The sequence below is a fragment of the Falco peregrinus genome, chromosome 6 (assembly GCF_023634155.1).
Source record: "Falco peregrinus isolate bFalPer1 chromosome 6, bFalPer1.pri, whole genome shotgun sequence".
In the NCBI taxonomy this organism is placed as follows: Eukaryota; Metazoa; Chordata; class Aves; order Falconiformes; family Falconidae; genus Falco; species Falco peregrinus.
In genome coordinates this window covers 68,455,730-68,482,732 of record NC_073726.1, presented here as the reverse complement: position 1 = coordinate 68,482,732, position 27,003 = coordinate 68,455,730, and the positions used below count along the sequence as shown (strand labels likewise).

Below are 27,003 nucleotides of genomic sequence, written 5' to 3'. Positions count from 1 at the left end.
AAGCAGCAGAAAGCGTTTGGAGGGCTTTCCGTCAGTAGTATATAAATATAAATGGATCAGAATAGATTCTGATCTTCTTACATCCGCTTCCCTGTTTTGTTTTTGACAGGTCCTGACACCCACACACATGCTCCTTGCTCAGACTCGGCTAGATCTGCTTTTTTGTCTGCTTGGAGTTTTTGGCAGGATTTTCTACTCCTTTATAACCTTCTTCCTTTTAGAGAGAGTTTCAGTAGCTCTCACCCTGATCTTTAGCTCTTAAGCCTTGTGCCCTTATGCTGTCTGTACTGATGGGTCTTACCAGGCCCCTTATTAAAACATCACAGGGCACAGGGCACAAGCACCGCACCCTCCTGCAGGCTCTGAAACAAGGAAGCTGCTGCTGATTGCTGATCTCCTGTGCAATTTCACCAGGCCTAACATCACTCTGATGCTTCAGTCAGCACTTCCCACTGCAAAGGAGTAAAAAGCAAAGAACATGCAACAGGTAATTTATGTAATGGATTTACCCTTTTTCCCCATGTTGAATATGCATGAGCAGGTCCTGATGTTTTTAGGTGCATTCACTGTTTGAAGAGGTTTGCCTCATTTTTTTCCTTGTGCACTGTTTTTAATGCTACCTATCAGTCAGTTTCCTGCGTGCATTCAAAAGCTGGTATTTGCTATTCAGACAGTGTTAAGTTGTAACTGTTTACTTAAGTCTTGAGAAATTGTTTCTGATCCTAAAGCAGATGAGCGTGCCAATACCTGTCATGTGTAGCACATACTCCTTTAAAATGTGGTTTTAATATTTACAAATGCACTCTCGAAATTCACTTTTCATCAGCATTTGTGCTGGAAGAATGTGACTGCCTGAATGTGTGCAAAAAGGGGAATATAAAAGCACCACAAGAACAAATTAGTAGAACGTACTTCAGAAAAAAAAATCACTATTTTATGAAGTCAATTTTTAAATTGCTCAACTCTAAACATGAGCACTGGAGAGAAAACAAGCAAGCGTGTGATGCAGAGATTTCCCCTTTTGCTTGCCCTGCTCTGTACCAGATAGGCGGTAGCAGAGAAGCAGCCAAGCACAGAAGCAGGGCTGCGCAGATCACCCGGCACTCAGCAGCTGCGGGCTTTTCTCTGGTTGTGGCTCTGTAACACGTGGGCCGAGGCCGGGCTGACCGCGCCAGCATCGCCCCCTTCACGGCAGCTCCGGCGGGGCAGCCAGCTGCGGAGGCGTGCGGGAGGCGTGCTGCAGCACCCCCCCCGCCTCCGCGGCACCCAGCAGCGCTCCGCAGGGCCTCGCCGGTGCCCCTGGGCGGCCTGTCCCGGGGCGGGCGGACCGCCAGCTCCTGCTGCCCACACACGGCCCGCGCTGCCGGCCGGCGCCGGGGCGCGCAGCAGTGCCGGGGAGGGACTCAGGTGGTGCAGACGAGGCAGCACCAGGCCCACCGCCGCCGCGGGCCACCGCACGCCCCACGCCCCGTCCCGCTACTGCGCGCATGCGCAGCCCGGACCCCACCCCCAGCCCGGCCTTGGGCCTCGCCGCCAGACGCGGGGCGCCCTAACCGGGCGGAAGTGACGCACAACTAGGGGCGGAAGCGGTGCCGGGAGCCGCTTCCTGCTGGGCGCTGGGGCGTGGCTGGCTCGCGGCAGGTGAGGGGCGCGCGACGCGGCAGGGAGCGCGCGCTGGGCTCGGCGCGGCCGCGGGGGGCGGGGCCGCCCCCCTTCCCCCCCCCCCTTCCCCCCCCCCCTCCCCCGCCTGCGGTTCTGTGCCCGGCGCTCGGGGCGGCCCGGCCGGGCCCCCGCGGGCAGCGCGGGTCAGCGGAGGGCGCCGGGGGGGCCGGGTGTGGGGCGCGCCCCGCGGCACGGCGAGGCGAGGGGCAGCTGCGGTGGGGCTCGGCGGCGAGGAGCCGGAGCCCGGGGCCCTTCTTCCCGCCGGCCCGAGCGGGGCCCAGTGAGCGCCTGCCGTGGGGTGCCGCGGGCCCTGCGGCCTGCCGCCCGCCGGTGAAACGCTTCTGGGTGGCCGCAGGCCCTGTCCGTCGGGGACCCCGCCAGGCCTTGGGTAGAAAGGGCCTGTAATGTGCAGTGGGAGTCGTAGTACCGTACCTGTCCGGGTGGGATAACAGGTTTAGAAAATCCTTTATTACATTTCTTACGTGGTGCTTCCGTGCCGAGAGCCGCGTCATCGGTTGGAAAACCTGCCAGGCAGGCGTGGAAGGCCTGGGTGGGCGATGCCGTAGGGGCGCTTGGCCTGAGCGTTGCGCTCTGGGGACTGGGAAGGGCCCAGCCTTCGGCCATCCCCACAGGTAGGCTGGGTGCCCCGTAGGGATGGGCAGCTAGGTGCGGCAGCCTGAAGGGAGGTGTGAGAAAGGGAAGAAGGTGTCCAAGATAGAAAGTCAGTGGACTCAGGGATGTGGGATATGTAACTTCTCCTCAGGAAGTTAACTAATGGCTTGTAATGGAGTTGGGGGAGGGGGGTGTTCAGTACCGAGTAGCGATCAGCTAACTCAAGGGACACCACAGATTATAAAAACTGTAACTTCTCGTCCATCAGCACATCAACAGTTTGCTACCTGGAGTACTGGCAAATCAGTTCTAATACAGATTAATTTGCACAAGGGCATGTTCTTCACTGCCAGGCTGGTAACTGTGCTGTTGTAATGTTTTGTCAAATAAAAACCACATTGTCGGTGTTTGCAAGTGAACCCAAATGCTGTTGTGATAGGTGCGTTTATTGTATTAATGTTTTTCTGTGTTCAAAATAATGAGTCAGCCAGCAGTAAAAAGACCACAGAGCTACTAGACCTAGCTGTACCTATGAAGATAAGCTGCTCATGGATGTAGTGAACATTGTGAATCCACATCCAGCAGTGATGATCATTGTTAGTGTTTCTTTTAGTAATCAACAAAAGCCCTGTCATGGTAAGGATCGCATTCCCCCCTGCCAGTGTTCAAATGTTGGATGTTTGGATACCACCTGGATTTTCCAAAGGCCTCTTTCTAAAGAGAGGCTTTTTTGTCCCTAGGGAGAGTAGGCTAATTCTTGACTGCTGGCTTCTACAGTGCAGCTTCCAACAAGGAGTGTGGGATAGTGCCAGCTGTGGTTGTGGCATTTCACATGATTCAGGCAAATATCAGATAGGAGTTTGCTTGAGATGACCTATTTACTTCATTTAGGTTGTGTGGTGGGTGTTAACTAGCAGTGATTTGCAGACAGGTTTGACCTATCCTGGAGCAGATGAGGGAGAAGCTAAAACTGTCTCTATTTCTTGCTAATTCTCTGAAATACAGAGCCTTCCTTGAGCAGTGAAAGAAAGTGGAGCGGATAGTGCTGCTCTTGCCAGAGGCAAGGGCTGGAAGTAAAGTGACTTTGGCATGTCCTTGTAGAGGCTTCTGCATTTTAGTTTTCTGGGGAATCTGAGATGCTCCAGTCAGCTGTCCCTTCCTTAGACTTTCTTTTAGGAAGGTTAGCTAGGGTCTGATAAGTTCTCCTGATATTTGATTACCTTTGTCTTGTCTGCGTAGTAAAGCTGGGAGGTAAAGGCTGCCTGATAAACCCTGTATTCCTGGGATGCGTTGGTTGGAGCGAAGCAGCCACACCTCCAAAGAGCCCTCAGGCAGAAAAACACCTGAGGCATTCTCAGAGCAACAGACTGCTAGTCTTAGCATCTGCCTGCCCTTCTTCTATCACTCTGGATATTTAAAGTGAGGTTTTAATCTTCATTCCTTCAGATAAAAAGTGCTATTCTCTTCTCTCAATTCAGGAGTTCATTGGCAAGAAAACTGAAAGCAAATAATCACCGGGAACTACTCTGCAGTCTGGCTTCTGGGTTCTGGTAATACTAGGTAGCTGTAGTTGCTGCATGCTTAGCCTGAGCAATAAAAGAGAAGGGTAGAAATTGAGGACTGGGGAAAAATAGGACTGAGATAAGCCTGAAAGCAAGGCAGATTTTTTTATTTTTTTATTTTTTTTTGAGATTAAAGGTAGTGTGCAGAAGAAGAGGAGGATTATGTCTGAAATTGTGATGTTTGTTCCCTGTGGCTGTGGTGTATGAGCCTGAAGGGAATCATTTTTATCATCAAAAAGCAATTTCTGTAGCTAATCAACTCTGCTTAGACCTATTCACAAGATAACCTTTGCTAAAAAATAGTTCAGCCAGCAGTTTGTTTAGTGGGTTATTGATTCCCCAGGTGACATTCTTTTGACCCAGCTTTTTGTCAGCTCCTGTCATCCAGGCCACCCTGAACAGGCTGGAAGACACTTCCTCACAGTAAGTGAGTTCCCCTCCTGTCATACAGAAATGCAAGCATTCCCTTTGCTTTTCAATGTATAAAACGGGCAGAAACTGGTTTGGTTGTCAGTTTGATTTGATTGTTGCCCTCATTAAATATCTTGGGATCTGTTGTAATACAGTGCATTTGGAGTGTGAATGCTGTAAAACTCCAGAACTTTGGAGCAGAGGATACTGAATGTGGAGGTGAAAAACAGAACACTGCTATTTAGGGTTTGTGGCAGTGAAATATGGCAGTGGTTAGATCAGCACCTAAGGTCACTGTGCAGGAGACTGAAGCTGATTTTGCCTCAGAAAATTAGAGGGGAAAATTAACTGGATTTTTGTAAAAAAATTTTTTTTAGGAAATTGTTATGGGTTTGGATGTATGTATTTGTTGCTGTGGTCTGATAATAAGATTGAGCAGCTCCTCGTTTTACTGAACCAAACTGCTCTCCAGCAGCATTTCAGCTAGCCTGCTTTTGAAACTCCAGTATTTAGGAGAACTTACTGCAGGGAAATGGCCCTTCAAAGGACAGACTTTCGGCTTAGCCAGTGGCTTCTGTCTGCTTTAGGCATATAAAACCAACATACCTCCATTTAGGAAATCAAATTAAGACCTGTGTTTCAATGTTTGGGCTGGGATTCTCAGCATTACTTTTGATGTCTGCATTGCAGGTGTAGCTAAGCTATTTGCTTAGACTTCTTTTATAATGAATAGTGAGAGGAAGGGGAGGCAGGCAATTAGCACAGTGCTTTTGGTCATTTGTAGATGGCTGCCTTAGAATCAGATCAATCATTCATTAGGGTACTGATTATCTCCATTAATGATGAGAGCCAAAGGTGACAGTTGCAGAGTGGATTATCTGATTAACTTTGGATACCAACATTTGTCCATCAAAATGAGCTTTATATATCCAGCTGAAAAAAAATAATAAAATTCAGTCTGTGCTTAGAGGACAGGGCTTTCTCAGCAAGGTGATGCAGCTTGCAATTCAGTGCCTCATGGCAGTGAGTGAGGGTTGCTGTCTGTGCTTTGCAAAGCAGAACTCTTCATTGAGAGGCAAGGTTGTCCTGAAGACAGTAGTAGCTCAGAAGCCATTTTTGCTTGTGGAGCTGAAAGGATTGAAGTGCACATCTACATTCTTTTAAGTCTCTACCTTTCAGATTCTCTTTAAAAAATAATTCAAGGTAATAGCACTCTGTCTCCTGGAGAGTTGATATCTTTTGATTTTACATCATCCGTCTTTAAATGTCAGGTATTTTGCAGTTTGTCAAGGAGTTGCCGTATGCTATCGTAAAGCTGGGCTCCAAGATGTCAAGTTCTGATTCTTTCTCTTTAGCCTAAGTGAAATAGGGCAATGTAGTAATGTGACAAACCAACAAATCTAAGTGGCTCTGAGTAGTTTTTAGGGAAAGGGGCCGTCTTCATTTGGGAATGGTCACCAAGTCTGTTGATCCATTGGTTCAGACCCATGCTTATTTGATCTAAGAGACAATGCTGCTGGTGGGAATCCAAATCCTCCAGTTCATGAGCATTTAGTTACCTGTCAGTAATGTCTTTGCCTTAGTGTCATATTGCTCATAATGTCATCTGTCTTTAGTAGCTGCAATAGCTACTGCTTCTTTCACAGCAACGTGTCTGCACCAAAGTTGTTAACAAGCCCTGGCTTCTTGAGAAGGGGCTACATGAAATACTGGGCTTGCACTTTCAGAAGTAGATTTTTGACAGGCCAGTGCTTTTCCTTTCATAGCTCTGAATGCTCAGGAAGGATCACATATGGATAGCCTTTTACTCCAGGAAAAGCAGGATAAGACAAACACATAAGTAGCAATGGGTGTTTGTTGGTCTCTGACTCACCCATGGTCCAAGGAGACACGCTTCTATCAGGCACCTAGTTTACAGAAACTGTGTTAGTAAGCCACTCTTGTGTTCCCTCTGCAACTTAGGGAATTCACTGGTGGGGGGGCGGGGGAGTTTTGGGGTTTTAAATGCAAACCTCATACCAGAGTGTCTCTTGCTGTTTTAAAAAGTGAGTAAAAAGCATTACCTTAACACCTTTTTCTAGTACAATGTTGGCAGCCAGTAGGTTGAGCAAAACATATTTCAAGTTGAATGAATCTGGGATACCTTTCATGCACACCCCAGAGTATATTGGGTTGAACTACATGGCTATCAGTAATACATAGTTTTAGCTAACAAAAAGGCACCTAGCACTGTAGCTGACATTGTGCTGCAATACAATGCTCTTGTGGTACCTGGATGTGAGGTGAGACTGTTTCAGTGATGAAATCCACTCTTGCCATTTCCAAGCAGAATATTGGTCCACAAGGCCAGGATGTGCAGTGTGTGAGATGCAGCACAAACCCCTGAGTCCTGCTGAGTATCAGGTCAGGCTCCTCAGTGCTCTGCTGTTTCTGCAGGGCTGTGGTGTGATGTGGCAGGCTGTCTCCTTTTGGAAAGCTCTAGGCTGTTCAGACAACCCCATACCAATGAGCAGCTTTTGGATGTATTGGCATGTAGCAGGAGATGCATTGTAGGATTCATTTTCTACACAGACTTTTTTCTGTTGTTGTTCTTCTGCAGTAACGCTATAGTGTAAAGACAGGCTGAAAGTATGAGGTTGATAGTCAGTAAATATCTCTCTAAAACTGGTGCAGAGGGTCCGAAATGGCTTTTATAGCTGTGGCTAGGTTAACTTTAAAATGCAGATGCAGCCATGATGTGCTTCTGCTGCTCTAAGAGGGAGGGAGAGTGAGTGATAGCTTCTAAAGCTTCTCATTTTCCTGCACCCCTTGCCATTCTCTGCCTGGAGAGCACCAGCTGCCCAGTTTAATTCAGTCGTTGAGAGCGAGCAGGGTGTAACAGCTGGAATGAGGGGCTGTCTTGCTGCAGAAATGGTACTGGGAAGTAAAATCCGAACTGATGCCAGGCCCTCCAAAGACAGAGAAATTACACTTGTCATAGCTTTGCCTAAAATAGCTATTAGAGGTCTTGACATCCAAAGCAGTAACATCTACAGCAGAATTTGAGGGTCCTACTCTAAGAAACATCTAGAAACATGAGCACCTTGATGGAGTACAGCCTGCTGCAGGGCCTAATTGTGGCCTTATTAATGCTTACTTTCATCACTACCTTCTAGCCTTCAGATGGTGATTAGGCCTGTTTATAGGGGTGTTGTGGTTTAACCCCAGCCAGCAACCAAGCACCACGCAGCTGCTCGCTCACTCCCCTGCAGTGGGATGGGGGAGAGAATCACGAGGGTAAAAGTGAGAAAACTCATGGGTTTAATAAGTAAAGCAAAACACACACACAAGCAGAGCAAAACAAGGAATTCATTCGTCACTTCCCATCTGTGGGCAGGTGTTCAGCCATCGCCAGGAAAGCAGGGATCCATCACACTCCATCCTTCCCAGCGGTTACTTGAGGAGGCAAAATGCCATGACTCCAAACATCCCTGCCTTCCTTCTTCCCCCAGCTTTATATGCTGAGCATGACGTGCTGACATGGAATATCCCTTTGGTCAGTTGGGGTCGGCTGTCCCGGCTGTGTCCCCTCCCAGCTTCTTGTGCCCCCCCAGCCCGCTCGCTGGTGAGATGGGGTGAAGAGCAGAAAAGGCCTTGGCTCTGTGTAAGGCTGCTCAGGAATAATGAAAACATCCCTGTATAACCAAAGCTGTTTCCAGCACAAATCCAAACATAGCCCCTTACTAGCTTCTATGAAGAAAATTAACTCTATCCCAGCCAAAACCAGCACAAGGGACAGAGTTCCTTAATATTCAGCACAGTGCACCTCTTGCCAATGAAATCCGTACCATCTGCACCTTTGATTGCTGCTTAATAACACTGTAGAATGTGGGTAATTAAAAATATAAATAGACTTTTCATCCTCTTAACTTATCAAAGTGCTTCTCTCCTCCTCCCTCCCCCCCTCCCCCAAAAGGTAAAGTTGGCTTAGCACAGGGACTGTGGTGAACCTCTCCCCTCCCTGCTAGAAATACAACCAGCTCTCCTACCCAGGATAGCTGCCTATTGTCTGCTCTGCTGGAGGACTGAATTTCAACCCTTTGAATGCCAGTGCGGGGCATTCATTTGCTGCACAATAAAATAGGACTTACATCTACGCTTTTGTACTGCGTTTACCACCAGAGTGTAAGCAACGTCTAGCTTTCATTTCAGTTGTGTGTCTACATTTGTGTAAGCGCCTGTGCGCATGCTGCCTTACCCTGTCCCTTAACAGGGGAAACATATGCAATGACATGTTTTGTTTTTGTAGCATTTTAAGTCTCATTTTTAAATAGTGTTCCCTGGCATCGCAGCTCATAAACTCCCAGGAGCGTGCTTTATCTTTGGAGGCAAGGTGATACAATTATCTTCACCTCCCCCCCCCCTCCCCCCTTATTTCCTTGGAAGGGTTCACTCTGATATTTTGTTGAATAGCCTCTAGGCAAGTTTCTAGTACCACCAAGGTGTGACTTGAATATGTGAGCAGATTTGATCATGATTTGAAATTCTGTGGGAAGCCTGTGGGGAAAGTAGAGAACAAGGATGTAGTAGTATTTTAAGTACAGTACGACAAAGTACTGTAGTTAAGTGTATAGTAGTAGAAGTTTATGATGAGACACACAACAGACATTGTAGCAGCTGGGAGCTTTCTGAGCTCTAAAAGCTGCATTTAGGTATTGCGAGCAATGTGCTGATGTTGTACACTAGATTGGAGCAGAGGAAAGTGAGAATAACAAAGGTCTGTTGTTATCAGCCAGGATGGGAGAACATGTGTCCAGATAAACATGGTAGAAAGTATTATGTGTGAGAAATCACTGTCAGTGAGGAATTTGGGATGAGTTCTCACTGTGAACCAAGTAATGGATGCAACTTTATCAGAGAAGATAGCACCTTGTGATGAGCTATGCCCAAAGCCTGTCTCTACTCCATTTTTTGAGTGTGTTTAATCTTAACCTGTAGTTCATTTGTGACTTGGTCTGTTCCACTGTGGAACCATCCTGGTGGTAGTGGTGTAGTGGTGAAGGATATGCAGACTTGTGTATTGCTGCTCTTTGCATCCTTGCAGTGGCTATAAGGCTTTGATCTTTTATTAGAGTCCTACAAAGGTGAGACATAGGGCTAGAGAGAGCCTGTCACTTGTTCTTGGAGATGTTACTGCATGTGGGAATTAGAGGCCTTTAGTTCATGCTGCCTTTCCAGTGCAGTGACAGAAGGAGCAGCATAGTAATTGCTAAAGCAGCCCTTGTGTCTCTGAAGAATGCACACTGATTTTTTTTTCCAAAGTATTCAAGCCCTTTTCTCCCCTGAGCCCTCTTTTTTAATCCCTTGAAGCATGTTAAGGAAGTAAGTGGTGCTGGTGATTTGCTTTATTTTCCTTTTATTTTCATAGCAAAGTAAGCATCTGGTAAGTGCTTGTAAATAGCTTTACAGTCTCTGTCTGTGTTGAGGACAGCCAAATTATTTTCTTAATGTTGCCTTTGTTTACATTGCCTTAAAAAATTAAGATATTTTAACATTGTGGGGTTTTTTTGGTTTATTGATAATCATCTCAGTGATTGATACTCCATGGAGCAATATTTTCTAAAGAAGTTAGAGGAGTGTACAGATTCTGTTTGCTTTTTAACAAGGTCTTTTGGGCTTAGCCTTGACATAAAGAGTTTTATTCTTGGGGGGAGGTACCCCAAGAATACTTCTTTTACTCTAAATAAAATAGAAGTAATTAATTAAAATAAATAAAAAGAGGTAAAAATACCTCTTTTACTCTAGGGGGAGGTAATCCAAGAGGTGAGCAAAGTAGGTGGAATGTTTCTCTACCTATCCAGAGCAGTGAATTATATATTTTCTTTTTTGAGTTCAGAGCTACAAATCTCTACATAGCCATCAGAATATTAGATTTGGCTGTGGTGATTGAGCAGTATGACCAGTTGTTGGTTCCAGATACCTGAGAACCCTGGCATGCTCAGCCTGTATCTATCCTGCTGTAAGTCTTTTGGAAAAGTGAGACTGTCTGGTGGAGGCTGATTTTGCATTTCGCTCGGCTTTTGCTAGTGTGAATGTTGGAACTGAAAGGGGGAGATCAGCTTTGGGTGCAGACAGAGCCACCAGCCCTGATGAGCTTTGTACCAGTTTGCTTGAGGTTAAAGGCATAGACAGCTTAAGACAAAAGTACAAATCTGAGCAGTTGCTAGCCCTACCTAGTCAAATCTTCCAAATCAGAGTCTAACACTCATAAGCAGGTGGTGCAGTGAGAAAACAAAAATTTTTTTTCTTTGTTTGCAATTTAGTAAGTCAAATGAGGTTATTATGTAACACCAGAGCACATTTGTCTTGATTATGAAAGTTGACATAGAAAAACTAATTGAGTAAAGAGTGGCTGCAGCTCTTTTCCAGAGCCTCTTTAATCACAAAAAAATTGCCATGTTGCCGTTTTTTCTGCCTTGTGTCGCCCACAGGTGGTCACACCACTAATGATTAAATCTCTTGGGTGATCTGACATATGCTTTTCTGAATCATACTTGCTTTGGGGTTTTATATGTCCATTTCTCCCTGTAGCATCCGAGTATTTCATGTTGGCCGTCATAATTCCAGGATGCTGTACTTTCTGCTAAAACATGCCTGCTCCTTTTTTGTAATTCTGGAGTGATACTGGAACCAGTTTGTTACTTTGCTGGAAGTGACTCCATGTGTAAGATAATGAGCAGTTTATTTGCACCTTTAGTGTGTATGCTACATGAAGGCTTGGCATCCGTTAGGCAGGGTGGTAGAGTTGAGATATTTCTAATTTGCAGCACACTTATTTTAGGTAATGCCCAATTCAGATAATGGAGCATGGCAAGGAAATATGCTGCTTCCTTGTCACTACGCTGGAGGTCACGATAAAGGAAGAGTCAGTCTTCCTGAGTGACATTCAGTCTTTGCTTTCCTTCCTGACTTTTATTGGGAGTATTTTCAATTTCCTCTATTAAAATCTTCCTTGTTCCTGCAGTCCCTCTCTGTAATGTGAAGCAATTCTGCTTTTATCCTAAGTGTATGGTCAAGCCTTTACTCAGTGTTTGTAAAACTAGCTTGTTTCTCCAGTTAGTTTGGTCACAACAATTAATAAATAGCAGCTGTAGCATATGATTTTGTCTGAGTCTAGTCATTCAAAGGCTGTTGCTGTTTTTCTTCTTGCTATAAATCTCTAATTTTGTTACCTTGCACAGAAAGAATTGCCTCTTCTATCTGTCTCTAACAGCAGTTCCCACAGAGTCTGCCACATCTCTAATGTGTTTTTTAAGGAAAGGTGAGAATCTGGAGCTCATTTGAAAGGCTGCATTGAGAACCCGTGAAACTGAAGTTTACTGACAGCTGAACTGTGACAGTGGGAGCAGGAGCGCCGGGGGCTTTTCCTGCTTTGCCCTGCTATTGTTTGCTCCTCTCTTTGCGAGGAAGTTGTGGGACCTGAAGGACAGTCTGTAGCTTCTGCCTGCAGGGAAGAAAACAGTTTGGTAGTAGCTAGGGGAGTACTGCTTCTGAGTGTGAGCATCAGTCAGCAGCTGAACTGAACTTGGCTTTAGAAAGGTCACTAAGATAATTAGGATTGGTGAGAGTCTGAGAAATCTTACCGAGGCTGTATAATCTCATCTGCCCTCAAGAGATGAAAAGTTGGCTTTCTCAGTCTGTGGAGCAGGATTACCTTTACACAGTAATGGTTTTGATAGTGAAGCAAGTTTAAGAAGTCCCCTTCTTGCCCCTGCTTCCCACTCTGTTTCATGACTGGGCAATTACAGCTGTTTATCTGGCTGCGGTAAATTGGGTCATTGAACTGATCTGAGTTAAAAATAGGCATCCCAAACATCAGCAGCACTGGTGCAACAGAAGAGTTGTGACCAGTGGCAGGGAGGACTGTAAACTCTTTTTGCTGCTGGAGCCAAAGTATCCCCTAACTGCGCACTTGCTGTGTTAGCTGGTCTCTTTGTTCGGCGTTGTTAGTCAAATAGTAGGTTTGAAAGCAAAAGGGTTCATGCTTCTTTGTGGCCAGCAGATCAGAAAATGCCGTCTCAAAATTAGCTGTACTCCTCTCAGATTAACTTGTATGCTTTACAACTCTAAATAATAATTTCCTGCCTGGTGAATAGGCCCGGTCAAGAAGACTAATCAGTGTGCAAATATTGCTGCTAAAGAGTGTGGATACAGGGTCTGGCTGCGCGTGATGCATGAAGTGAAACAGAATAGGTCTAGGCTTCCAGCAGCACAGCCAGGTCTTCTGATGGCTGGGCTTGATTTTGCAAATTTGTTATCTGCTGAAAGGCTCCTGGGTTTCCTCCTCTTTTTACCTCTCATATGATTCATTACTAAACCACCCCCCCCCAAAAAAAAACCCACCAAAAAACCACAAACCAACAAACAAAACACAAACCCACACAACAGCCACATCCCATTTACAGAGTGTCTTTCCTAGCCTGCTGTGGTAGGATCAGAAAGGACAAATTTGGAGGGGGTGGATGGTGTTTCTTAAATGTACGGGAGTGGCTGCAGGCAAGTCTAATCTGATATCTTTTCTATTTGTGAGGCAAGACAGGGAATTTAAAGAATGAAGTCCCCTCTAACTTTCACCCATTAAGCTGCTGTTTTATGCTGTGACTATCTCTTCAGGCTCTTGTTTTGTGAATTTCCCCAGTATGGGCTGTGTTTCTATGTTATTCTCAGCCTGCTCTGCTGTACAGGCTGGAATACAAGTTTGCACATAGCAGGGCTTCCTGGGCTAGGCTCCTGCAGACCTCCAAGTACCATGGAGGGAATGTGTTGTGTCCTGAGATATCTCTGTCTGTTTCCAATACCTTATTTTTTGATCCTCCTTTGTTTTGCTTCTCTTCAGCTTAATGAATATTTTCTTATACAGATCTACAGTGCTCTGTGTGATGAAACCCTGTAATGAGCAGCTGCAGAGTGTGGCTTTTTACAGTCTGAATGAACAAGACACTCAGAAAACAAGTTTGAAGGGAGTTGTGTAGGCCTACCAGCAGAGTTTGGGTTAGAAAATTCTATGGACAATCTATTCTGCTCATTAATCAGACTGGCCTAACAGTAATATATTTGTGACTTTACCATTTCTAATGTGCTCAGAGAAATGGATTTCTTCTCTATAACCTCCTCTGTGTCTGGGAACGTTGCTATTTTTGTTACTAAAAGCATGGGAGGCAGACCCTTTGGGAACTGCTGGGGGAGAGGTGAGCAAGGCTGGCAGGGTGGAAACATGAGTGATGCATAGCCTTCTCATGGCTGAACTGTAGAGCAATGGTCTTGGCTGCATCCAGGAGCATGCATACTGCTCTGGTGCATGTGTTGAACATTACTGAAAGATTTTCAGTGACCATCTAGGTTTTATACATGAAAGGATCCTGAAATAAGGAGGCTGCTTTCAAGATAGTTACTAAGGAAAAATCCAGTCACCAGAAGCAATGAGCAGCTCCTGGGAGTCTCAGAATGGAAGAACCTTTATTAACCTACTTGGAGCAAGGGCGTGTGTGCACATGCATGCCCTGTAATTTCATAGCTGCCGTTCTTGGAACGGAGCAGCGGTTGTGTTTCTTGGAGCAGAAGTGTAAGAAGAAATACTGCATTTTGCTAATGGGGTTGAATGACCTGAAATTTATCCATCTGGAATATGAAGATGGGAGGAGGAGGACACAGGGTGATTTCTGATGAGTCTTATCCCCACCCTGAGCCAACTTTGCTCCAAAGTGTGGTCTTTGTTTTCAGCACAGCACTGAGCAGTGATTTGTTAAGTAGCATGCTAAAAATAAAATTATGGTTCCCAAGGGCATTTAGATAAGCAAGAGACTCCCACCTCACTGCTGCCTTGGATTTATTAAATATCCAGTATGTCAACCTTACTACTTGTGCCTTTCTCCTCAGTTCACCAATTCTGTTGGGAACACTTTCCAAAAATAATCAGGGGAGCAGACAGTGGGAGTCCCTGAATAAAAGCTGTGATAAAATGGAAGTGTGTCTACTGTAATGACCTATTTGCTCTTTCCTTTAGGCACAATGGCTACAGTAGCCCAGAAGCATTTTTTGGAAGGGCAGATGTATTCAGTCCCCCTGATCCAACCGGACTTACGCAGGGAGGAGGCTGTTCAGCAGGTGGCGGATGCACTTCAGTATCTGCAAAAGGTGTCGGGCGATATCTTCAACAGGTACATGCTGTCACATGGGGTTGAGGGCTTAGCGTTCAGCAATACAAAACAGAGTGCTGTGATAAGGTAACAGCAGTGAAAGGGCATTGCGTTGGCAAGCAGTGGAGGCTCAGAAAAGGGATAAAGGACCAGAAGCACTTCAATAAAAATGTATTGGATTCGGGTCTGTCAGAGTTAAGCATAATGAAATGGCTGCAGTTAGCCAGAGGCTGTTTGTTATTAATTTTTTATTCATTGACAGACTCCCACAAATTGCATTACTGCTTCTGCTGCAGTTACCTTTTATTCCTTCTTGCTCATGTTTTAAATGGGAGACTTTCTTATTTAGAGTATCTTGAAGATACATCCTTCTGAGTTGTCACACTTGAAGCAGTGGAGTAGAAAATGTCTCTTTGTTCTGATCTCTGGGACTTATAAAGTGTTCTTTTTGGGCTTCTGGTGTTTTATACTTCTCTTTCTGTATGTTGGGAGGGCTGAGTGCATTAGAGTGTCTGTTCTTCTCACCATAGTCTCATAATCCATCTAAACTGATCTCTTCAGGGATCTGGCCCAGATTTGCCACCTTTTGCATATGCTGATCTTTAGGATTAGATCTTTAAGACTATCTATATAGCAGATCAGAGAGATTCTTGTGTTTGCCTGCAAATGATGGTAGGTAGTGTGGTGCTTTTTTTCATCCAACGCCATCTTTGATATCTCAATGCCCTGTGAGATAGTGTGTTGTATCATTGGTATAGGAACAGATCAGCATTTATCTTCTCATAGCCTGATTAGCAAAAGCACTTGTTTTGTTTTCGGTGGGGATCATGACAACCAAGTTTTGATTTATTGTGGTGTGAGTGGGACCATGGCATTTTTTTCTTCTTTTGAGGTTTTTTTTTAAGGGCAAATTTAAGTTCTTCAATTTTTGATAGTGATGCTTCGAAGGGCAGCCTCTGGGGAAAGGGTAGTCACTAAGGCTGAGCTCAGATTGTTGAGGTGAATAAAGGATTTTCACTGGAATAGTCTTTGGGCAGGGCCTCCTGGGCAAGGGCTGTGTGTAGGCTGGATCAGGTTGAACACAAGGTCTCATTCTTTTGTGCACTTCTTAGTGTGGAAACTGTTCATGATACAAGGCTGGGAGGAGCTGTCTGTAGCTGCCAGAAACATGTGGAAAGCACCTCTCAAACTTGGGACTGGTTGGCAGTGTTGTCTTTCTCTGTGGAGCAAATAAAGCTATTGATAAAGCAGGAGTGGTTCTTTCTCTGTCTCCTTTTTTTGTTTTTTTTCTTCCCTCCTACTCACTGCTTTGTAATGCAGTACCCTGTAATTTCCCCAGGGAGACAAGCCTGCTGTTTTGCATGCAAGTCACTCCTGAGTCCTGAAGAGTGACTGTGATGCTGTTCCCTCACTCTTTGGTGCACTCATGACTTTTAATTACCAATTTTTTCCAACAACAGAGGAGGCTCTTTGTTTGCTTTGCCTTTCCTCTGAGGTCTCGGTGCTCTGATATAATTAATAATGATTTAGTAATTATGCAGGCGTCTGATTAAAAGTTCCATGACCTTGGTTGTTCCATGCCAATCAAGGGGCAAAGCTTTCAAGGTGAGAACTTTGCCACTTAGTGAAGAGTGACCTTTTATCTTCCCTTTCCTGCGATAAGGCAGCTCTGCCTTCCGTTTCCAGGAAAGAGCTGCCTTATCTGGGGAAGCTGCCTGTTCTGTTCTGCAAAACAACAGCTTGCAGTGTTGATGGAGAGGAAACTTGTTCAGTGTGGCAGACTCAGCTGAGTGTGTCAAACTCATTACTTCAGTACTACAAAGATGCAGATGTTCTCGGGTGGTTTTGTGGGAACAGTTGGATGGGTACAGTGCTTTCAAGAGTGGCAAGCCAATTTGTAATTTGTTGAAGGTGGAGTGAAAGAATCCCTCTTTGGAAACAGGACTCTTTCCACAACTAAATCTTTTTTTCCATGTTAGCTGATCAAAGCTTCTGCTTTGAGTTGTTGCTGACATGAAAATTGAGTGTGGATTCTTAAAATGAATGCATCCGTCCATTGTGCAAGGAAGGTGTGCTTTTTCTCTCTTTGTTTGGAAACTGGCTGAAGGCAACTGTGGTACTGTTGTGGTTGTAGAACTGTTCGCTTGGCCAGTTAGTGGCTGTGCAGAAGCAGAAGTCGTGAAAAGTGCCTGTGAATTGATTCATTCTGAAGGGGACAGAAGAAAGACACATTTGCATTTGGAGAATTGAGAGAAAGAAGATAAGCGGCTTTCCTCCCCTTCCCCCTGGTTTGGGGAATCTGGGAAATAACCCATGAGACAAGTCTGTGCCAAGCTGTCTTCTTTCGAAATGCTCTTAAACAAGCTGACTTGCTATTAACTGTGGCAAGGCACATGGTGAATAAGGCACTTCGTGGAATTCGTTAGTTTGTAGAGAATCAAGGGATGTGCAGGTGTAAAAAAACAAGTAAGCTATGTCTGAGACCCAGAGCAGACCCACTGGCCACAGCCCTGTAAAGTAGGTCTAGCAACCCATAGCAGCTAAACCTCCTCTCTGCCTTGCTAACAGTGCATCTGGACTGTGATTTGGAATCACTAAGAAAGAGCAGGGGGTAGCTCAGCATCCCCCTCTGTCATATTCCTAACCCTTGGGAGCAGGGACCCATCTGGCCTCTTCCACACGGAGAACAGCAAAGTACCTCATCGTGCAGCGGGAGAGCACTGTCCTGGGCAGGCTCTCGGCTGCTGGGCAGTACAGGTTGGTGTCTTAGGTCAGTACTGTCAACAGTCCCGTCCTCTTGGTCCTGTTATCAGCACTGTGAGTAGATCAAGAGGCTGCACGTACGTTCCAGGGTTTTTTTGTGGAGTAATGGAAGTTTTAACCTTGTGTATGTTAACTGAAATTGTGTAATTAATCTGCTGTGGAAGCTGCAGTGAAGATCAGATTCATCGCCTGTAGCTACTGAGATTTTAATACATGTCATTACTGCTTAAACATAAATATTCTAACATAGCCAATCCAATGTAATATATATCTATATGAGTTTAATTCCTGGACTTTTAAGGAGGGCTTTTGGTACAGGTCACAGGAGGCAGAGTGACCAATTTAAACACTCAATTAACCAGTAGTTTTTCAACTATTAGTTTCATTGTTACCAGCTTTTTCTGGGTGAGAGCTTGTGTTGGAATCATGTGCTGTGGAATGTTTTACAGGAATGTTGTTGTGATGAGTACTTCAGATAGGTGACAGGTTTAGCTTTCCTGAGATGCCCCCTGGCCAGCTAGGCTTACCCTCTGGATTTTCTGTTTCTGAGAGTTTTTGTTGCCAGGAGATGTTAATAATCGCTAATACGTCAGTTCATTATTCAGGAGTGTACGCTTTTGTATAACAGATTTGTGGAAAACTGCCTACGCAAGTTATCTCGTGGAGTATTAGAGCAGCAGAAAGAAAACAAATACTTGGGGTTGGGATGTTGTTAACAAGGTCCTGGTCTCCTGTGCCTGTGATCCACCTACAAGTTGTCCAGTACACAAAATATCTCATCCTTGTGCTGCTTGTTTTCAGTTTATGGAAGAATTTCTGGGTAGATCTTTTTAAAGATCTTTATTCAGCATCTTTTGCTTGTCTGGAATAGTATTTTGCTAAACAGACGTATCCTTCTTGCTCCTCCCCAGCTGGATTCAAATTGATTTCATATTAGATATTTGAAAAGGGCTTTAATATTAAACAAAGTTTTAACAGAGTGCCACGCTTCTGAAAGCAGTAGTTCAAAAACAAAAGCACTGTGGAAATCCTGCTAAGCATGAGGTGGAAGTCTGGGAAGTATGTGATTAAGGAAGGTAAGGAGTAGCCAGCTGGGCAGCAGAGCCCAGCAGTGTTGAGATGCGAGTACTCCTGAAATTGAAAATACAGACAAAACCTTAATCATGAGGTGCATTTGAGTGTTCCCTCCCTTGTTTTAAACTTACTGCTGTGATTAGTCATGATGATCAGTAATGGAAATGGGTGACTGAATGTATTCGTAAGAATGTACTTGATTTAGGAGGTCTGTGGAACGTATTATTAAACATTCGTGGAAACTTGCAAAGAGGGGTCTGGCTGCAAGCTATACTGTGTTGTTTGTTATGTACTATGGCTATGGCATGCAGCTTGGAGCTTGGACACTGCTGGCTATAAGGGTTTGATCTTACTTGGAGGAGGGCTGTCAAGAGGGCTCCATTGTGATGGGTCACCATTCGAGTGAGTTTACACCAGGAGGCTGGCTGTAGCACGGGGAATAATTTTTTCTGCAGTTAGTTTGAGAGTGATAACAGCTCTTGTTAAGCAACAAGTCACCTCGTGGTACTTTGAAGTTGTCCCAGAGGTCATCTGAGAGGATGCTAGGTCTAGTTTTGTTTCAGACAAAGACAGGATTCTTGCTCATCTCAGACAGTGCTGAAAATCTGTCTTTTGGACTTCCACAAATTAAATGTGTCTTTTGAAGGAGAGGAACAGAATGCTAAATCTGATTCTGCAAGCAAAATGCTTTTTATGGCATTGTCATTGAAATGTAGTGACAGTTACTTAAGCCCTTGCTCTTAAGTCTACTAACAACTCTTCCACATCAGTTTTATCTATCAGTCTGTTTATCTTTGAATCCCATTCCCCCAGAAGGAGGGTGATCAATCTGTTCTGCCTTAAGTGATTGAAAGGCAGGCTTGAGCTTGGTATGAGAGCTGTAGCCTTCTGTACACTAACAAGACCTTCAGCATTGTTTAAAATGAGCAACTTAAAGAAATAATTGAAGTGTTTCACCTGCAATAACCTCCTCCAAGCAGACTCAAACTTTTCAAACCTAATTGCAGATCTGCAAATAGTGGTACATTTTAATGAATAACTAAAAGCCTCCATGCTGGCATTAATGCAACATGTTGCTCAAAGCATGAGATGAGTTTGTGTTACCTACAGAAAACATTCTGTGGGAAGGAAGGGCTCTTAGTGCTTGATTCTATGTCTGAAAATAAAATGATGGAATGTTGTGTCCAGGATGCTGAAATGGCCATCCAGGAGCACAAATGAAATACAAGCCTTACCTGTACCCTCAGTTACTAAAAATAAAATTAGCGGTTTAGATGCAATCATGCTAAACTGCTGATACATCTATTTGCTGTGACAGTACAAAAGTGAAGGAAAATGCAAAAGTTGCCAGAGAAGTGTTCTCCCACTTCTGGAATTGGTCTCAGAGCTGCTTAGCAAAAGGAGGCAGGCAACAGTTTCAGACATAATGGAGCTCTTCAGAGGATTCTCTCTACTATTACAGGCCCTTTCATGGTAGTGGAATATCTAGTGGAAATGTGAGAAGGTTTGACCATCTATTTTGATATGTGCAGTAGGAGGGGCAAACAGTAGGGAGAAACGTAGGTAACTTTGGTACATATGGTTTGTTGTTTTATTTTAGTTTGTGGTTTTTTAACCCCCACAGGGTAGTTGTTGCCTTGTTGGAGAAAATTCAATATTGAGTAGCATCTTTCAAGTTCTTGTGAGCTAATTCTCTCCCTGGCCCTTAAAGACAGACTGCCTGAAAAAGTAGGAAGTGTGAGATGCATCTACCTATGCAAGTGCAATTCAGTAGCTAGAAAAATACCCAGCAGAATATGCATTGCGGCTTGACCATCCTGAAGCCTGAATGTGTTCCTTCCTCTGGACAACTTTCATTCTGCTTTTGCAATTCTGTTCCCAGAAGGAGGATTTGCTGCTTCTCAAAGGGTGAAGGAGTGATATACCAAAAGAGAACAGAGGGAGGCAAGGTTGCTGTTTTCAGTAAAGGAGGGCTTTGCTTTGAAGTTACTTGGTTTATTTTCTTTGTTTGGTCATGAACAAGGGGAAATTGCACCTTAGCTTCTAGAGGATTGATTAGGGCAATGCCAATCATCTGGAACAGGGACGTTGCTGTCTACAACTGTGAGAGTCGGATTTCCTGAAGAGATGTGTCCCAGAAAAATCTGTGATAAATCTTAATACACTTAATAAAAATGAGTTCTTGATAACAGAGGAACTTCTTGCTGTGCAGACTCTGCTCATACAGCAGAACTTTGCATCTTGAAGAAGATCATTAAACAAAAAACATCTGAGCCACTATGAACTGCATGTGATTGGACTTCTGACTTAATTGTCTTTGCTTTTTGTTCATATTTTCATGTGTCTGTAGGCTAAAATCAATTTATGACCATCTATAGACTCCCTGTGGCTCAGCAAAACTTTTCTAAAACATTTGAAGAGATAAGATTTTAATGTGGGACATGGCACATGTGTTAGTTACCATTCTTTATTATTTGAAAGCTGTGTTCCATAACAGATGAAGCCAGTTTCAAAATAATCTACGGAATTAAAGCCTGTAGCAGCAAGAGGCAAAAGAAACAAATGTTAGACCTGTTTGTATAGGTAAGAAGTAATTATCTCTATAAACATTGCTTTCTTTCATCGAGGATTATTTTAAAGTACAGTCAATTTGAGGACAGAGCTGTGACTAAGTGGAAGGATGGATTACTTTGTATACCCCCCAACTGCTACAAATTGGTTTAAACTTTTATCAAGATATCTAGTAACAAAAAGTACAGCTATGTAATTAACCCTGCTTTTACTGTTTGAAGAAGTGGAAGCCCAACAGAACCTCTTTTCTATTGACAAGATGTAACTTTTTGCTTACTGAACTGTTTCTGGACTGAAGAGGCAATGTGTGAATAGCCCAGAGCCCATGCAATTCCAGTGAAATAGCCTTTTTTGAAGCTGAGTGCAGCAGGGTCTGAACCAGCTGTTGCTTGTGAAGGCTTATGGAGTTCAGAAATACTGATGCATTATGCAGTGAGGCTTTAAATGGCTGATAGTTGTAATATCCTGGATATGTTACTTTCATGCTCTAGAAATAATAGTAGTGATGATGTATCCATAATGGTCTAAAAGTATGTGAGAATTCCACACTGAACCCTAAAGCAGGCTATTCTACATAGCAAGAGCACTGAGAGCCCTTTGAGAAAGAAGTAAAAAAAAGTGGGAGAAGGTGGAAGTGGTGGTGATCTGTCCTCCTTACCACATGCCAAAAAGATTTGTTCCAGTGAGCAATGCAAGTCTTCACAATGGGACCAAGCATCCACCTTTGCATGTTTATTTTCAGTTAATTCTGAAGCCAGAGCTGTGTGGGCATGTCGACACCTTTTCTACGCTCATCTCTTGAGTGTTGTTTCAGGGTTTCTACCCAATTCAGACAGATGTTAACATGAGTATCGCTTGTATGTGGTGTTCAGAAATGTTTGGGGGTGCCTTAAAGGTGGCATTGGGTTGGAGGTAGGCAGCAGTTTAGCGAGAGCATGGTGGGAAGGTGTGGTAGGGAAATGAGTTTTAGAGAGCAGGGGTGAACGAGTTGGGCTACAGTGCAGCTCTGGCTGTTTTAGCACCACGGCTGTTAGCAATCCCACGGTAGGTTAGTGGGATGTCAGTGTCAATCCAGGGTCCAGGCGGTGACCTGGGCCTTGAGGGCTTCCTGGAGAGCAGAGGTGGGACTGATCTCCCAGCCACACCTGTGAGTGACTAATGCAAAGAGGTCTCATGGCGTCAGTCCTTTAGCATGGGAGTGTTACATGTGCTTCCTTAATGTCTTCCCATAGTTGTGGTGCCCTGAGAAGGTTCTCCAGGGGAACTCTGAAATTCTGCTAAATAAACTTTCTTTCTTTGAAGTACACTGGATGGCTGTGGGTTGGGAGGATTCAGATTCACTTGATGGGACATACAGTGGCTGAGATTTTGTCCAGCAGTGTCTATAAACTACTAGGGCAGGAGGTGGCTATTAATTAACAGATGTTTGGAAAAGGTTTTATGCACTTCCCCATCCAGAGAGTAATTCCTTCCCTCCCATACACCACCACCTTTGGCCCATACACCAAGTGGCTGTGGCTGTTACTCTCTGGAAATACCCAAGGAGGAGCAGATCATAACAAGTCATTGTGTGCCTCACAACAAAAGAGATGTTCCCTTTTTTCTAGTTTCTTAGCCCACAAATTTGAAATACTATCAGATTCTCCCACTCCCACTGTTGTTGACACAATTGCTATGTCATTCTTTTCTTACACGAAGTGATAGCTCTACCTTCTCAACCAGCTTCAGATGCTGGACTCTTACACTTGTGTTGGAGTAATTTTCTGTTCCTGTGGATGAGTTTTGTCTACTCAGTCAGCCCTGGAGGAAGAGATGAAAATAAGTCACTTTGTTTTACAGGCATGACTTCCATCAGCGATCTAGTGTGGAGAAAACTGTCTGGAAAATAACACTGAGTGGCTTGAAATGTGTATTACAGGCTCCCTCCTATGTAAGTTGGGGTGTGCACACTGAAGGGACTTGTGAGAGGGAACACCAGTGCCAAAGGACTGTTCTTCACACTTGACTGGTGGATTAAATTCTCTTTCCATGGTCATCCTTCCTGACTAGCTGTGGTGCTGTTGCTGGGCTTTTCCAAATGGGGTAGGTGAGAATTTGGGTATAAATGCAACAATTAAGACAGAGCAGTGCTTTTGGAGACAGCAGATCCATTTGCAGATGCTAATGAAGGAGTTCTTGGTTTTCTTCCATCTAAATCCTCCAGACAATCATTTTACTGAGGGAATCTACCATGCTATGCCATTTAGGGAGGGGAGGGGATAGAAATTATTTTTGGAGCCAGGAGTGAAGGATTTGGTTGGTAAAGTGTGTTGAAGAGAAACCCCAGGTGGGAAATTTAGTATCTTCTGAGTTGGATTCCATTCTTAATTTATCCAAGAATATGATCCTTGTTCTGGATTAAGATAAATTTTAAAATGCAAATACCTGGTTTTATTTTACTTCTAGGACTTTTATTTTAGATCTACCATCAAAGCTGAGTAAGAAGACATGCTTGATGGACTTAAGAGGCATAATAGAAAATTCCTTTTAGATGAGGAGGTAGTGCTGTTGTACTTCTGCTCTGTGCTAGTGCAGCAGGAAAAGCCTTTCCGATTATCTATGAAATACATATAACATGCCAGTCGTGCCAGTAGCTCAGCACCAAGAAACTAGAAAGTTCATGGTCTCCACAGTTCAGTTCTGTCACTTTGGCTCAATGACTGGGTTTCTTTGGTTTTGTTTCCACAATACTTTTTAAGTAGCATCCTGGGTTTTCTTGATTCCAGAACAAATTCAGACTTTGTGTGACTTTTTCGAGGGAGGGAATGTGAGAAGCTCCCAACTCCTGTTGAGTTACTGAGCACCAGGCAGAGTTTTCTTTGTTCTTTCTAGCACATGTATGATTTGGGGGGGGGGGGGGGGGGGGGGGGGGGCGGGACGGGACGGGACGGGACGACAGACACAAACCACTCCACAGCCAGAATCATGCCCTTCATTACTTCATGCTTACTTTTAGCTGGGATGAAGGGTTTATGTGCTACTTGAGGCATTGGTCCATGAGAACGTTTGTTGTGCGAGCATGTCACAGGGTGAGTGGTTAAGCTATTAAAATTTGTGAATTTATGATCCAGGCACTTTTGGGCTAGGGAAGGACGTTTGAAAAGTATACTGTACAAGTTTTTTCTGGTATTATTGCAAAGCTGCTATTTCCATTTTTAATGACTATTTGCAAGTCACTGTATGGGGAAGATGAGTTTTTAAAGGTCAGTGAGGAAAATTAAATTGTATGTCTAGAACTGCTCTAAAGGTGATACCTGATCACTGATGTGCCACAGACTGTTTTATTGAAATGACAGACCAGCTGTCAGTCCAAGCAGAGGCATCTGCTCTTTGATGCTGTTAAAAAAAAAATCTCTGCCTGACGCCCAAAGTTTTTTTGGGAAAAGTAACTCAGATTCCCTCAAGAAAGTAAGAAAGTGCTGTAATCACTCAGGAAAGGTGTTAGATGGATAATGTGTCATAAAGAGTTACTCTCATTTGTTGAAGAAGCACTTATGCTCAAATTAGCTTGTTGATGGGCATATCATAGAAGGTGCCTTTTGAGATTTGAGTGTCACTGCAATTGATTGTAGGAAAATGAATAAGTAACACTAAACAACCTCTGTTTCTGAAGAGCAAATATTGTGAAATAAAAAGCTCCATTTGCAAAAAAAATGGAACAAGATCTTCCCTTTAAGAGAAGCAGCCCCGTCTTGAAAGAGAAGGAAGTTCAAATTAGAAGCATGGGTGAGAGGAGGAAAAGATGTAGCTAGCTATGAGGTTTTGTAACTAGAAAAAGGCTGTTAACTGTTTCTGAGAAAGTGTATCTTATATGGGTGGGCTTGTTTTCATTGTAGCAAAATTTGTGGGAGATCTTGGGAATTGACATAGGTCCTCCTGTGATGCTGAGGAGGATCATTGCTGTACTGAAGCAGCGAGTGGCAATGTTTGTATGGTCAGAAGTATGTAATTGAAGGAAAAGTGGAAGATAGTAAAAGAAATTTGATTGAGTTGTAAACTGTTGAAAGTACAGTGGTCACTGCAGCAAATATGATGATTAGAAACACAGTATTGAAAGCAAAACAAAACAACCTGGATATTCCAAGTCATCCTTCAAAAGCTGGTAACCAGATATCCGATGACAACCTCATTAGGTTCAGGACAAAGTGAGGAAAGACCACAGAGGCAGACTCCTATTATGTGGCGGAAGTCAGAAAGGAACTAAGAGTTACAAGAAGAGATAAAATGCAGTTGTCTTTGAGGGTTTCACTGTTGATGAAACAGATTGCTTTATGATAGCAAGTCTTTTTTCTTGGTTAGGCTTTCCTTCTCCTGAATATTGTTCCAATTGTTCAGGACAGCTGGTTTTATAGAGACTGATTTTAGTTAGTGACTGTTGTGTGAGTACTGGCTTGTAAATAATAGCTCTTGAGTATCTTATGGATATGGAGGAGGGGACTGAAGGGTTCAACTGGTAGCACACTAGTCAAATTCTGTGTGATTGCCATCAGTTACTGGGAAGTGGGGAAAATTCAAAGTCAATGCAGAAACCTTTACCTTCAAACTATGTCTTAAATACGGGCAGAGGATATGTTTTGGATCCAGAGAAAGAAGCCGTGTAGGAGAGAATAGTCAATGTTTTGCATCAGTGCTTGCTGGCTGTAGTTTATTCTAGAGACTGGCAGTGGGATGGATTGGTGATGGGGAAGCACCAAAGAGTGTAGAAATACTTGCACAGGAGGTCTTAAATGCAGTAAAAGTGAAAATTAAACAACTACTGAAATGTAGGTGTTAACTCCCATGAATTAAAGCAAAAATTATTCAAACTAGTGAATGAAGGACTGAAAATCCAGTCTGCTGGAATGTACTGTGAACTTCCTGAGATTTCCTTTGTCATGGGGGACAAATGATTCCACTTGTGGTTTCACAAGCAACCGAGACTTAATTAAGGCTTGGAAATTGCTTAGAGATCTTTGAGTGAAAAGCTATGAAGTTCTAATGGTATTTGATTAAATGCAAAGAAAAGCAGTGCTTTCCTTGGAGAATGGTTAGAGTTTGAAGTTCTATCACAAGGAATCATTTTCCGCTCGGGAGGTGGTTGTGTTTTGATCAGCATTCTTATTCTTGGTGGCAATGGCTTGTTTTGGTAGCAGAGATAAGCAGACTAGGAACAGCATTTGTGTTATGTGCCATGTTGATGTAAAAAGCCTCCATCTCAGCGAATGAGCAGGAGCTCAGCTTACCTGGTACGTTCAGCTTTACATTAGGGCAAGCTGCTTATTAGAACCTTTAGGGATATTCAATAAATCAAGTAAATCTTATCACACGTGCACAGTTGAGTGCTACATACCTTGGTCAAGAGAACTGATTCATAACCACTTGGAAGGTGTGGGGGAAAGCCAGGAATAAAGAGGGACTTCCTGATCTCCTGCTATAAATCAGGCTGTCCTCTTGTCTGGAGCATGGAGTTGATGTGGGCTGCCTTGCCAGTGGGGAGGAAGGCTCTACAAGTGTCATGCTTTATTCCCACATTATCATGGCGATATACCGAGGCATCTTTGGCTCAAGTGAGGCACAGGCTAAAAGGGCAGGGGAGGCTCCGTGTCAGTGCTAGTCTCCTGCTGTTGCTGCCTTCAGGTGAAGCTCAGAAGAAACATAAGCTGGTAGCTTATGCGTTTGTCTTGTAACCCCAGCTGGGAGAAGGCACAGATCAGACATTTAAATCCAGGCTGATCTGTCTCCTGTGACTACTGCTGATAGGAAACGCAGAGTGTAATGTTGATTAAGGGTGAGTTGTATAACAGAAGCGTTGTTTGTGTAGAATCAGACACAGTGCCCAAATGAAGGCTAAGGGGGAGTTTCTTCTACACTCGGTGATCCAGAGGAATCTGAGACCTTTTTAAAGGCATTAGCTCTCCTTGCCCCCAGATATAGTTCACCACAGGGTCACCTCCACTGCTTATGTTACCTGTGATTCTGTGTAGTAATACACATTTTCTGTTCAGTGTGGACAGGGAGGAAGATCTTTGGCTATTCTAAGAAAGGAGTTTTGATGGGAGAAAGAGAAACCTAATGTTTGTGTACAGAGTTGATTAATGTAAGGTTACAGGGTGCCAAAACACCTTCTCAAGCTATCTGCCAAATGAGATCCATAG

The 27,003-nt window shown here is 44.0% G+C and overlaps 1 protein-coding gene across 9 annotated transcripts in view; it reads left to right on the top strand.

Annotated features, from left to right (window-relative positions):
- The first annotated feature begins 464 nt into the window (after nt 1-464).
- WASHC1 (WASH complex subunit 1) overlaps nt 465-27,003 on the top strand; it is a 46,683-nt gene continuing 20,144 nt past the window's right edge. For 2 of the 9 annotated variants that reach the window (XM_055809381.1, XM_055809383.1), the window contains exons 1-2: nt 1,511-1,641; nt 14,290-14,443. In XM_055809381.1, the coding sequence (XP_055665356.1) occupies nt 14,295-14,443 (149 nt within the window). In that variant the 5' untranslated portion in view covers nt 1,511-1,641; nt 14,290-14,294. Of the gene's footprint in view, nt 488-1,510; nt 1,642-1,820; nt 2,295-12,666; nt 13,278-14,249; nt 14,444-27,003 lie in introns of those variants that run through there. The other 7 variants (XM_055809386.1, XM_055809382.1, XM_055809384.1 and 4 more) reach the window with 7 other exon arrangements.